The 15487-nt window shown below is 31.8% G+C and overlaps 1 protein-coding gene across 1 annotated transcript; it reads right to left on the reverse strand.

Moving 5' to 3' along the window:
* Positions 1-239: 239 nt before the first annotated feature.
* On the reverse strand, positions 240-7490 carry LOC147072906 (uncharacterized). Its single transcript, XM_085945855.1, has 2 exons — positions 7445-7490; positions 240-968 (listed from the first exon to the last, which is right to left on the reverse strand). The coding sequence occupies exons 1-2, from the start codon at positions 7460-7462 to the stop codon at positions 447-449; spliced, it is 540 nt and encodes a 179-aa protein (XP_085801981.1). The 5' UTR covers positions 7463-7490; the 3' UTR covers positions 240-446.
* Between the last annotated feature and the right edge of the window lie 7997 nt (positions 7491-15487).

The following is a 15487-nucleotide window of genomic DNA, read 5'->3' on the forward strand; positions in this document are numbered from 1 at the left end:
CGCCACTAGAAATTAATATTAAATAATGGAAGATAGTATTAATGACTAGTTTGAACATATTATAATGTTGATAGTAAGTAGTTTTTTTTTGTTATGGAGACTGTCAAGATGTTATCACTATAGCTACTTCAAATTTTGTAGCAATTTATTTTAATTATTCGTCTCCAAAAGTGATTGTCGCAAATAGAGGAGTGGTAAAAAATTGAAAGTCGTCAGGTTTGTTTTTTTTACGGTGGCAAAAATGTATTTTCGGTTTTTTTTTCATCATAAATATAAAATTAAAAAACTTAAACTTAGATAAGAATGCTTTATACAAATATTGCAGAAAGGCGCGTACATCTTGTCAAGGGCGGGATGGGTAGGGATGTGCAAGGGTAGATGAATGATTGTAAGGGAATGGATGAGGATCTGGGATAAGGTTGGGGATGAAGAAAAGTGTGTGCACTTTAGTAAGGTGCGCCGTATGAGCCTGATGGCCTGGCCGCTGGGTATCCACCGCCGCCTGATGATCCTGAGGAGTGCTGTACGTATTGCGCGACCTGGAGAGCTTGGTGGACTCCTTCAAGATCGATTCCTACGACTCTCGAGCTGTATGAAGGTACTCCGTAAGATGAAGAAGGTACTCCGTATGAAGATGACGGGGCACCGCCTCCGTGTCCGCCGCCTCCATGTCCTCCTTGAGATCCGGCTTGAGATTCTTCACGGAGAAGGATCTGCTTGATCTGTTCGAGGAGTTGTGGGTCTACTTGTTGTCCTTCTGAGGTTTGGTGGCCGGAGCTGACGGCTTGGTATCCGCCACCGCCGCCGCTTCCGAAGGAGCTTCCTTGGGATGATGCTCCGAAGGAGTATCCACCACCGCCCCCGCCGAGGGAGTATCCACCACCACCTCCTCCGCCGCTGGGCCTGTTGTAGTTGTAGCCACCAGGAGCCTCAGCCACTGCGCATCCTACTAGCGCCACAAGCGCGCACTGAGGAAACGGAAAGAAAGAAATTATTATATTTTTGAATCAGATTGTTATTATTTTAACAGTACGTTCTTAATTACTTCCTAGCATGCAACATTCGTGCGTTGGTAACGTTGGGTGTCAGGAAGACAAATTTTGATTTACCGCGATTTGAAAACTTTTATTGTTCATTGTGTCAGGTAGCGGATCCGTAAAAATATAATTATAACAAAGAAATTTAATCGTTAACTGCGAAATGCATTGTTTAGTCCAAATATGCGGAAAAAAAATATTCAAAAAAGGTAAAACATTCAAATTCAATTATTTATTTTACATACCGTGAACATTACGAATTAAAAATTTAAGACGTTCACAGCATAACATTTAAAAACAAAGAAACAGTGTAAAGAAGAAATAAATATATGCAGTATCACAAAAACAGTATGAAAAGTAAAGTAAAAGGTACAAAATTATTTAAAAAAATATATAAAAATATAAATCATAAAACATGGAAGCACACCGAATGAGCTAAGTGGAACCTTTTTTAAGAATTTATAAAACGACGTCCACCTATACTCATCCTCACGTAGATGAAATATATCAACATCCGAAGCGATTTGGTTGAACAGAGTCATTGCCCTCCCAATTGGCATCACCAATGGCAGTTTAGTTCTGTTCCTCGGGAGAACACAAAACTGATGCTCACAATTTCTAAGATTTCAGGGACACACGAGTCAATACTATGTGACGACCAAAAGTATTACAAATAGATTATCCCTATTAACAATATTATCAAACTAATTATACCGATTGCCAATTTCTACATTACTATCCACGTGATAGATTTGTATGTGTGAAACTATTTTCCAATTAATTATTTGTTCATATCAAAATGACACAGTAAAATACTACGTGTGTATTAAAAACACGTTTAAGACACAATAATATAAACAAAAAACTCTTTTAAAATTACCTAAATTACAAATTATATAAAATACGTACGTGTAATGTTATTAACGATATTGTAGCCGTGGGAAAAGAGATATTATTTCGAAAGATGTTTAACATGTGGCAAACGCACACTTTGACGTCCATACTTCGGTACCTACATATAGTATTGTTTGAAAAAATAAGACAAATATTAATAATAAGAATCCATTTAATTATTATATATATTTGGATATATTCTATCTTAATTAATTATGTACGTATGTAGTGATATATGTAACAAATCAATAAATATACGTCTTGTGACTTTATAAGTAGTACTGCTGAAACAAAAGGTTGGTACTTGACATATTTAATTTTACATAATTATTTTAATCACACATTTAATTATCTTTAATTAATATGGTATGGTATTCTCTGCAAGTCTATTAAATAACAAAACTCATGAAACAAAACAGAAATTATATAGAGATTCGATTACTTTGATCGAATTGAATGCTTCCAATTTTGTAAAATTGCAACATTGAGGTCTTAGTTTTGGTTCCATAATATATTTTATAATAATTGCCGTTTATAAAATTTATTTTGGGGTATTCAATGGATAAAATTATTATCTACAGGAGTAGAGATTAAAAAAATATATGTTTCATTTGCATTTTTCTACATTTTCACATTCCCACCGCATTAACCCATATATCTGCGGTCATCAAAATACCCCGTCGCAGGACAGGTGTGATGCTTTACTATGCTGTCTATCGTGTGGTTTAGTTTATGTATTATAGATTGCTTAAAATTATTTTATTTCACAGTACCTATTAATTAGTTAGGTACTGTATATATTAATATTTCATAACTTATGTTATTTTACTGTTCAAATTGCATGTATTATACTTTTACTTTTAGATTTACTGTGGGGAGTATTTTATATTTATTTTATGGGGAGCCATCAAAATATAGTGGATTTAAAATCCGTTCAGAAGGGTTGAAGAAGGAAAGTTATTATATAACCATTCCAAAATAATTGGGCATTTTTTAAAACAAAAATGTGCACAAGAAAAACGAAATCCCAGAAAGAGCACCGGAGAATCAAACCGGTGAATTGCAACGGGACGAATATATTCCTTGGCGAGTGGATAATCATTAGTCAAATGCATTCATGGGTTTCTAAACGACCATAGAATTGCTATTGATTGATATTGATGAACTCATCAAGTTCTGAGAAAGTACATGGTAGCGTAATAGCGCCTGCACACGTGCATGGATTTACTGGCAGCAATAGTGGTTATTTTAAACTATTGTGACAATAACTGTTTAAACGTAAAAGTGCTGAGTCTCTCCAATCTCATTCTTTAATACATTGGACGCTAAAGACGCGCCCAGCGCGTAACGATTAAGGTGGCCAATCGATATAATTAGCATGTTATTTAAATGTGGTAATTTAAAAGTATTTATCTAGTTAGCAGTCAATGTGTTGACAGAGCGAGACGCGATGTTGTCATTTTATGGTACTATTTCGTACTATTTGACAGGTAGTGAAAATTCGTCAACCTGAAAATGCGCTAGTAGTTCGTTTTTTGTCGGGCGATTCGCCACTATTGTTCTACTGCGCAGGCGCAGATCGAAAAAAAATCAGAAGCTTTTCGAACTTTTTTGATTCATGCATGCAATCTTGCCAACTGCAGGATAATACATCTTTACCCATACATTTTCTCACTGTCAACAGTAAATCCATGCACGTGTAAAGGGGGTATTAGTATAGCAATGGATAATAATGGGAGATCTTATTGAAAGGTAGTTGATGATGATTATATTTTACTCTTCATTATGCCACATTGCCCAGTTAATGTTGTGGTTAATTTATTAAATCAATTTCTTTCCGCAATGGTGGAATAAGATTGACCAGTACTGAATAGGTCAGTACAAGTCATCAATTCGTGACTCAGTATAACAATGTAATTTAAATGTCTTCCTTTCTTCTACTAAGTGACCCGCAAAGGCCACGATGTCCGAATTCATCTTATGTTTTATGAAAGTGATCGTCGAAGAGTATTATTATCACTTTTTCTTCTTGAGGTTGAGCCAACCATTTCTATAATGCCGGCATTATTATTGCGATTTGCGATGCTGTTTTAATATGAAACTGCGGCTTGAACTTGCGTTTTCTACGAGCGATAGAGAGTTCATTTTATGTCTAATTTATGTTACCTTATTTTATTCTTGTACTCAATGTTTTATATGAAAATATAATCAGAACTGTGAGAATATTATATTCAACGACCAGAAGAATAAAGCGGTTAGATATTAAAAGCAAAAGTTAAACGACAATGTGACATTCGTTTGAAATATAAGTTCGTAATTCAAAAAATTAAAACAAAAGAAAAAATACAAAACAATATTTTTTTAGACGACTGTAAAAACCGAGTACAGACCGACAAACTTAACTGAAGAATGTGATGGGGGAGCCAATGTCGAAAACTACCCAATTAAGACTTGTAACTGGACAAAATCTGACATTTGAATGACATTTTAAATATTGCGTCCTATGGTAGTTCGTAGTTCTATTTTTCGCCATTCTACAGATAAGTTTGTAGGTCTGTACTTAATATTTCTTTAAAATATAAGTTCGAAATTCAAAAAATTAAAACAAAAAAACCAAAGAAACAAAAAATGATAATGATTCTCGGTATTTAATATGCTTTATATTTCCGTTATATGGACGCAAATTAGGAGGTTTTATAGATTGATTAGTATGTTGTATATCATGTTACACATATGTTCGATAATAATTTTCGAAATTTATGAGTTTTACAAGATATACCAACGAAATATTTAGTTATATTTGAACAGTTATCTAAATATAAAATCTGTCGGCTATCGTCAAATGTGTGTTCTATCGTTTACCATTATAATTTATAATCATATTAATTGAAAAAAAAAATCTATATGTTTCTAATGTATTAAATATCCAGAACGGTTTTGGCCACTCACTAATATCATTAGTTGGCGATGGATTTTTGTTATGGATTTTTTAGGACTATAAAAATGATGACTAAATTACTATGGAAATAAAATAATTTATGGAATTTATTATTAATTGTATTATAATATTAGAAAATTGAATTTAACTAAATTATACTTGTTATCAGTTAACAGGATTAAATTCACTATACTTAATTGGTAAAAATTCTGACCCAATGTTTCTTTAATTCATGAGATTTATTGAATATATTGAATTACTAATTTAAAAAATCGAATCAGTCACTTGGAAAGCGGAAGATTTGTATTGCAATCCAATTTGGTATTTATTTTTCTAGGATTTTTGTAATAGATATTATATTTCTTAAGCTTTTCCAAGCTATACTTTATTATAGTATGAATAAAATGTAATTATAAATAAGTATGTAATATACGCTTCTAATAAAAAATATTTTCTTAGGGATGGGTTTACCACTGATATAAGTACAGACCTTTCTCCCTATTAAAGCATAATTTTAAATGTAATACAAATAGATGCAATCAACGAACTAATGAAGCAATTAAAACACAATTACAAAACGTCAATCGGTTGTCTGGACAAAAGTAAAACGATTGAAGAACCTTCCGTATTATGTTTATAAATCACGATTCGGTTTTTTTCACTATTGTGGAGAGATGTTCACTTTCTAATCGACACGAATACATACAAATTATTCACTGCAACAATTGAAAACGGTCGATACTCGTACCACAAAGACGTATGTGGCACTAATTCGAAAACAGATTAATGGTTTCGAAATCACAATATATTGTTATATGCTTTTTTGTTAATGCAAATGTACGTATTGTAAGTTAAGTGTACTCTTATAAATTTTAATGTGTTATAAACTGTTATGTTTATGAGATGTTCGATCTAACTAGACAGTTTCAATTTTGCAGATAAACAACTGCATTATATTATTCGAAATTCGAATCTGTATGGCGTCCGGATTTTTAAAATATTATATATTAATAAACTGTCAGAGAAAACACATTTTTTTAGTTCAGAAAATTTACATAATATTAAAAATCCGCCAACGAATAATATAACACAAAAATAGGTCATACCTTAAATAAATAAAAAAGAAAGAATATTCTGCAAAATTTAAAAAAAAATAACAAAATTTTGCAAATCCAAATAACCCGTTCACAATTTATATACAAATAAATATTAGATGGTTAAGTTTTTAGATAATGGTTTTCCGTGAATTTGTTTAGTTTTTTTTAATCGGCACGATGTGACAGATTTTTTTACGAGAAATGGATATAAGCCAAGTGTTAGAGCCATATTCTGACTCTAAAAACACATTGAAACAAAACGTGAATTTTCCAGACCTGGGATTCAGACCCGGCACCTACGATTATCATAAGCCTGACTTGTGGGCGTTTAGCCTTACTTGTGCATAAATGTTTTCAGCATCCATGAAAGCGGTATTATTTTTCCGAAAAAATAAAGTTTTTTATATATTTTTATACTTTCAAAACGGCAAAAGTAAACACTGGTTTAATATTATAATTACATAAATTTTTTTAATAGAAGAAAGGGTTACGCGTTATAACAATTTTCTCGGTTAAATGCAAAGTACGTATTCTCGTTTTCAAACTGAAGAAAATAATATATTCTATTATAAACGAGTACTTATTATTATATGTATATATATTATCAGAATGATAATAGGTCTATGTGCATCTCTAATCAGCCAAACTATCACAGTATTTCGATCCTTATTTTAAAACCGGCGAAAGTTTGGGAAACGTTTTTATCGATTCATCGGTGAAAATTTTGAGAACATTTTATGCACATCACGTTTTAATTAAAACTTTTTTTATATAAAGACGAAAAAAACACATTTCACTTTATTTTTGTGGACGAACTTAATTAAACACAATCTACGTTTTTTAATTAATTTTTATTCACGAATTCATTTTAGTTTTTTTTCTTTCTATAAAACAGGGAAAAATTCACGGTGCAAAAATGTGCAAATTTAATAAAGAACGATATACTAAATCTATATTCACGAGTGTATATTAGGAACGTGTTAATTGATATAGCACGACTAAACTAATCTATATAGAATAAACCATGTCACTATTAATTATTAATATTCACGATTTTAAAAGAGGAGTGAAATTGTACCATGGGATATCAAATTTTGATGCTAAATATTCGTATTTAGAACATGTCCATTTTATAATATCACGATTATTAATCATCCATAGAGAATAAACAATGTCACCATTAGTTATTTATCACAATTTCAAAAATGGAACAAAATTTTACGAACAGATCGCTTTGCGTTTCTTTTGTTTTGATATGAGTATAGATAGTAATATTGTTTTCGTATTTTGAACATGTTTATTTTATATCACACTGATAATTAATCCATAGAGATACGGATGTCACTATTATTATTTCAATCACAATTTTAAAAAAGGAACAATTTGATACGAGCGGTTTGATTTGAATTTCGTTTGTTTTGATCGTTGTATTATGAATTTTAGTAAATTTGTTTAGTATGTTATGTATGAAAACTTACCACGGTAAAGGTATTCATGTTGTTTAGATGATGGTACACCGAAAGGTCGGGGTGAATGAGTGCGTCGATTGAGAGGCGAGCGGCTCTTTTATATCGGGGCGGGCTAGTTCATCTTCGCTGCTTCTTCCGCCGATGCCGCCGCCATTTTTTGGAGGGGCGCCGACGATGGCGTCTCCCGCCGTTCGACATTCAAAAATCTGCCCTCGCAATAACGAAAAAAACTTAAATTGGTATTATGATATTTCTGATTTAATGACAGATAAGCTCGTAAGAAATTTTGCTTATTGATTACCTACGGAAATAACCACATATGTGTAAAAACATTAATACACCACTAACCAAAACAAATATTAAGAAAGTAAAATTTATTTTAAAATTAAAAGTACTATATCTAATAAGTTTTGGAATAAAGTAATAAAATATTATTTAGCATATTTCAGTATACATACTTAGAGCTTAGAATTTAATCATGTGTAAAATACTCAAATATCACGTTCGGTAAATACTCATATTTCCAAGTACCTAAACACCCTTATCGGAATCAATATTGACTTCATCCCACCCTGATTAAATATTAGTAATTTTATTCAATGAATAATGTACAAATGTAAGACTTTAGGTAGCATTTGTTACTGAACATATTTAATTTGGAACACCTCAGAAACATCCTTATTAGAACAAACATTTGTATAGAGCGGGATATGTATTGCATTCCGAACAATTTGCTTTACCAATTAACCTACCGATACAGTTCATGCAATTGACGGAATTTGAGATAAGACCTCGGACACGTGGTTATAAGAAATTTCAGCGTGATTAGTAATCAACCAAATTATCTAATTATAATAGTTTTTTTTTACCATGTCCGATGGTTAAGAAGACCACATGGGCTTCCACAGAGTGGAGATTTGTATTAACAGACTATAAATTGATGTTAGTCACTTGCTCAACCTATTAGGACCTCACTCTGACTCTAAACACATATTAAAAAAAACAAAATGTGTATTCGCCAGACCCAGGATTTGAACCTGGGATTATTAACCCACGAAATTATAAGCCGACGCGTTAGCAGCTCGGCCATCGTGGTCGTTTAATTCATTGCAGCCTTTATGTTAATTTGGTCACCAGAACAATTTTAGCCTTTCGTTAGAAACCTTCCAATAGCTTAAATATGCCTGGAATTATGATATTATGGAATTATGATAGAGGCGAATGACAAATTTAATATAGTCATCATAAACTCATAATGAAATTACACTAAGCCTAATAAAATTAATAGAACATTCAAATCCTTCACCTATGATTTATCTTACGTCGATTAGTTATATTGTATATTAAAAATAAAATTGGAGTATCTGTTTGTCTGTCCGTTTGATCGGCTATAACTTAAAAAAACTACTGGACCACATTGATGAAACTTGCATATATACATAGCTTATAGACTAAATTATTGGTAATACACAAGTTCAATCATAAGATTACTAGTATGGGTCCCCACGAAGTAGAGTAGAGGTTCTAATAACAGATTTTTATTTTTATGAGCAATGGTCCAAACACACGAATTGTGAATTTTGCATGACACTTTATGCTCAGCCATCGTGGTACATTCAATAATGCCAATGCACTAACATAATATAATTATTGTATACTTCATCTCGATTCTCGATATCTAAAAAGACACTTCTCAAGAAGAACACAACTTGCAAAAATATAGAAATAGAACAATTGGACATAGTTATGCAGAAAGTAGCCAGTCCACAAAAAATAAAAATAAATGAGATATGATATAGATCAGATGCGAGAAGGTTTTCTCTACGTTCTGCTGAAAATAGCCAAGCCGCAAAAAAATATTCTTGAAATAAAATACTATTTACAGTTTTACATTTTACATACATTTTTAATATCATGTTGTTGCCAAAGTGCCATTATTTCAGCTCGACATTATTGTGGACTGGCTACATTCTGCATAACTACATTCAATTAATAATACGAATCAGTCGGTCCTTCATTGTGTGTGCCTTTTTAACCTTTCTTTCCGTATTTCAAGCGGACAAAATCATAAGCGATTGCTAGTGACAAATATAATTATAAAGATTTACATGTGTTATTGTTGGTCACCAAGGACGTCGAAGGTCAACGGACGTAAACCAGACATCGCGTAAACAGACAAAAAATGTACAGTCTTGGTAAACCTTTTATGTTAATTACCTAATACATTTTGTTTCCATTTTCAATAGCGATATTTTCGGTATTATCTGATTTTTAAAACCGGTATTTCGGTATCGGAATATACTGGGATTCCGGTTTTGAAATACCGGTATTGCTATCCCTGCTTGCAACATGAACAATAACGTAACTTGCCTAGTTCATCATCTAAATAATTATTATGTTGCATTTTTATTATCTAACATTCTACCACAAGATATTAACTTAAATAGCTATTAAAAATATGAATTCTTATTGTTACTCTATCTGTCCTCGTCTTGGTTCGGTCTATAGCCTGGCGGCTTAGCTCGAGAGAACCATCAAATTGTGTACTTTTGTATAAAATATTGAATTTTGCCGTAATGAACAGGAGCCCCAAAATTCCAAAATGGCTGAGAAAAATATTTTTTTCTAAAATTATCGTTTGATTTTAAGCTTGGACATATATTTTATTGTCCTGAATACAAATTTGAAGTTAAACTAGATAGTTTACGATTGCAAGCCCGTTAAATACTAAGACGGTGGCCGAAAGTTCGATTTTCTATAATTACCGTCTGATTTGATTTATTTTCAATTAATATGTATATGTATTTTAAAGTGCTGTATAGTAAACGTGATTTCCCACGAAATATCAAGATGGCGGCTAAAAATAACATTTTTTTTTTAAATATTTTATTCAATTATATCAGTTGTGCACAACCTATTTGAAAGAAGGGCTAATTTATCTATTTTCTAATTTTTCACGAGACGCAGTGGGTAAAAGTGTTGAAAAATAATGATATATGACTAGACGAGGCACATATTTTATTATTTTTAATCTAATAGTGAAATTGGTGATGAAGTACTTGTTATTTTAGGCTGCATACGGTCCGCGGGTCGCAGTTTGTATATCACTGAATTATATTATTATGTGTATAAAAAGGTTTTATATTTATTAAAAAAAATGCTCGTTGTAAAGGCCTTCATCCAGCGTATGATCGATTCAGACCGATGACGATAATAATAATACAAAATTATGGTAATATTATTTAAATATTCTGTTAAAACATTTGTCTGCAACAAGACGTATTACCCGATATCTAGATAATAAATTGGTTTTTGATTTATTCATCTTAAATATTTACAAATAAATCGTAATACAGAAGCGTTGTGGTAATTTTATATGCATACATTAAAAAGAGATTGATTTTTTTAAAACTATCATTCATATTATTTAATTTCTAATGCATGTAAGCACTGACATTATGCTTTACCTATTAGTGTTTCCTAATTCTTTAATCTCTCACTTCTATTCGAAAGAATAAATGACTTCCGTATGACCTAATAAAAGATTGAATCAGACATTTTTTTGTTGTTAAAACAAGTTTTTTTTAACAATAAGGTCTATCTTTATAACTGCAACAAACATCTTTGTGCAAATTTAAGAAACATTTTTAATCATCTGATAATCATTAATGACCTTCTTTATTCTTCATTTGTAATTAAAAAATTACATTTAATGATTATATTTTTGTTTTTTTTTTTGCTGTAATTACTTGATATCAAAAGACATTGTATTAGAGATAATATTTTTATTAAGATAACTTTGAGTACCAATAATTATATTTTTTTGAATGCCAATTATTAATTCGTTGATGTATTCTTTTTCAAAATGAAAAACCCAACGTAATGTGTAACAGAACCCGTCTCGTCCATATTGCACACTCGGTATAGCTGTATATACGTTAGGGGTGGCGTAAGGGTTTGAAAATGTTGAAAATGTTGTAAAAGCGGACATCCGTTTTGTGGCAGAAAATGATACTCCTAAAGAGCCTGCAATCTGATTGGGAATGGCTGGAGCAACATTATTTTTCTGCAATGGTATCATGGCGTTTGTATACTTACAAGTACATGAGTATTCTGAGGTAATTCAAATATATTATACTCTGTCAGCGAATGCCAAACTATTTTACCTAACGGCACACTGAAAGGAGAATTTGTTTTGTGATACAGCCAATAAAAATTTCGGTAATTCATCACTTCAATTCGACACTTCGTACCCTTGTAGTATAGCCTCAAGGGTTCCGTTGCCGTGGCCGTCCATCCCTCACCCTGCAGCGGTGCTACACAGCTGATCTACGCGCTGCATGTCTGGCATGGTACGAGAGTTGGAGATAGACCAAAAGAAGTGGCGCGAAATTGTGCTTACCATATGCCCCAATGCTAGGGCGTGACAGGGTGAAAGAAATAAAGAAGAATAAGATAGGTAATTTAGGTAATAATTATATTAATGAGAAAGATGCAATTGATTTTAAGAAAGAATTATATCAAAACGCGTTTATAAATTAGACCAATAAACGCGTCAGTAGTAACGTAATTGTCTTTTTAATTTCATTTTCATGAGTGTTGATTTGCAAAGATACGGCTATAAATAGTAGTCAATCGAAAATATTGTATTCCTAACCGAAATCCAAAATTTTCACAACTCTAGCCCAGAAAATGAGGCTTTGTGCACAGAATCGTTTTACAAGTCTATTAAATTGTCTTCTACTATTAATGTCAGGTGTGTTCTGTCGTATCTTGCCAAAGGATTGATGACCTACTTTATATATATGATAAATAAGTGACTTAAAAAATGATGCAGATAAGTTTTATATTATTGTATTTTGCACTTCAGACAAAATTTGTTTGAGGAAGCGTCTACGCTTGGAAACCAATCAAGCTGTGAGTTTTAACTTTTCTGATTCGTGGCACACTTGGAACCTAACAGTTTAGCAGACACTGTGAGCTGTAGTTAATTATCAACAAATTATTTTAAAGATTTTAAGCCTATGGGGCAAAGTATTGAGACAAACCGACTATCTAAATTTAAAGTATTCATTTTAATAACAACGGATAATAATATTATCGTTTTTAAATTGAATATTCGGTTCATAAATAATTATAATTATAGTTAATTAGCTTCAATTAAGAAAGAGGCTTATAGCGACCTACATCTTGCTTCGTTAATGTATCTTGACTGCTAGTCGTGTGAAACATAATTATCATTATATTTTTATCTAAAAAATACTTTCGTGTTAAGTTATGATATTATAGCTATTACGAAACACTCTACTGAAATTCGACAATGAAACATTTTCTATTCAAAATTTTGTAACATTATAATATTATTAATAATTAAAAAATTATAACGTTCATCAGCTCATCTTATGAGTAAACATTTTAATTAAATAAAATTCAAGGCTCGTGATATTATCAATTAATTTAATTATGTTGACCGTATCTCATTGACCTTGAGGTTGCGTCACTCGGATGACAGTGCATCTTCGAGTGAAAGTATCGGGTAGTTGGCATCTCGAATTACTACGGTTTTGTGGTTACTGTCGCCAGAAGGTAGTCAGGTACTCACATACGTACTTAGGCACGAGTATTAATACTATTAAGGCTCTGTCATACGTTCGTATTGGTTTGTTTGGCAGGTGAATATCAAAGCACTAGAATAGCGATCGCGGGCCTACATCACGCGAAAGTATTGTATATGAAATCATTTTAGTAATTAGTAATTAATTACCTATATATTTATTACGACACACGTAATTAGACAAGTTACTTGAAGTTATTAAAGAATTACTCTCACAAACAAAACCATGTGGTAAATGTTTGCCACAATATTTTTAAAGCTAGTTTTGACATGAAACACATAAAATTTAGACTACTCTTAATTAAAATTAAGCTAACTCTTGAATATGAGATTACCAGAAGCTGGTTCCAGCCTAATCGTCAAAAGGGGTCAATTTCGTTAATGTCACTCATTACTGTAATGTGGTAAAGTGCATGCCGGTCATAGCGCGTACCTTATGACAAGGAAACACAACAATAAGTGGGTTACCTTCAGGCTGTAAGAAGGTACAACTCTTCAGTGTGAAGATAAATGAGATAAACTTAAACGCGCGTAAATAATATTTTTAATATTTACATCTGTATCATAATTTACATTTTTTCTCAACGTTCTTGCGTTATATTGTTGGGCCGTCAATAAGTTATAAATAGAAACTGGCTTAAAAGGTATGGTTTATGGCGACTGACTCGCATTTTTATCTTATTAATCCGTTCTGTATAGAGATTGTGTTTGAGAAATCTCTTCTCAAGAATTTGAGAAAAACAATCAAAAAACGATAATCCCTTATCTCCAGAAATAAATTTTCCGAAATAACGAGAATTATCATATCTCGAGAAATCATCATTGATAATATTGAGAATTCGAGAAATTGTTATTAACAAATAACAATGGGAATTTGAAACGGAGAAAAAATCTGCATCTGAAATGGAAAAACACTAGATTTTATATTCGCCTATATTTTTATTTATTAAACATCTTCTCTTTCTTTTAGTCGGTTAACTAAAAAAAAGCTTTCGATTTCGTCAGTGAAAATTTTTAGAAATGCGTAAAAAAGATCTCGAATTTGATTTTAAACCGATTCGACCCATAGAAAATTTGAGCCGGATGAGAAAAATATATAAATATATTTCTCGAGAAAAGAAAATTCTTGAATTTAAGAATTCTATAATCTTGAGAACGAAAAAAGTCGAGAAATCACGGATGACGGAGAATGAAATAATATGATAAAATAACAAACACGGTGATGCGATGTAATATTTACAGTTTCCTAAACACTCTTAATGAAATTAAATAACTAGAAGATGTAAATTATCGAAATAGATGGAACGCTAGAAGTTGAAACATTTGATAGGTAGAATTAGAGGCCATCGTATACGAAAAGTTAACTATTTCGCCGATATGACGATACGAAGTGCAATACACATAGTAGATATTAATGGAATGAGCTTGCAGTGGCCTTCATCCAGCAATAAATTAAACTGTGTTGATGATAATGATGATACTGCACTAAAACTAAAAGTAAAAATATCGTTGGTGGTATTTCTTTTGTTTTCTTTCGTTTGTATGTTTTTGCTAACCACTAAAACAAATATAATTTGAAGACACTCGAAACATCTATTGACAAAATCTCAATCAAATTCAGTGAAGTTTTTAACAAAACTATCTTTTTATTTGGATTGGAATATTTATTTATTTCTCATGATCGACAAAACCCTTTGTACATACTTAATCGATTTCTATTGCTCTATTTAATCATTGGGTAATAAAGCATCTACCACACGATGCGGTAATCAGATCATCCGAATCGGTGCGGTAATAGATAATTTATATTCAATTACTCTAAACTTGGCTCAGTGTCAATTGATCGAGTTCTGTAATACTAACTCATGTATTATTTTACTATTATCGTTTTTATTTAATTATTTTAAGTGCTGGACACAGAAACGTACCGCACTGCTATATAATATATAATCATAAAACTATTATGTAATAATTAACATCTGGAACGTGACAACACTGGCTTCTTCCAGCAACTCTCTCCAGCTGTCCTATTAAAAGTAGCTATTTTCCAATTCGGTAAGTAGGTACCTACTCCAAGTATATGGTAGTCATTGGTTGTTCTGTCTAGTCAGTGAATTATTGGCCTGACTCGCTTTTTGTTCTCAATTGGAGTTATATTCCTTTTATATCAAATCCTTTATAGACGTCGGCGATGACTTCGGCCATTGTTGCTTTAAATAGGGGTGGAGTGCTGAACTCAAACCAGTCTTTGAAATTTTTAAGCCAGTACATTCTTCAGGGACCCGTTTATCGGAGATCTTCCCTCAAATGGGAATATGCTGACGTAGATCATATCTCGGGATGCTATTATTGTGTGGCCAAAGTATGCCTACTTTTATGTTTTTATTTCTAATTATTCGTAATTTTGCCTTTGGATTATTCAACATTAATAGCACTAA

The sequence above is a fragment of the Rhyacophila brunnea genome, unplaced genomic scaffold (genome assembly GCF_057557595.1).
Source record: "Rhyacophila brunnea isolate RB1 unplaced genomic scaffold, BYU_Rbru_1.0 scaffold_19, whole genome shotgun sequence".
Classification (NCBI taxonomy): domain Eukaryota; kingdom Metazoa; phylum Arthropoda; class Insecta; order Trichoptera; family Rhyacophilidae; genus Rhyacophila; species Rhyacophila brunnea.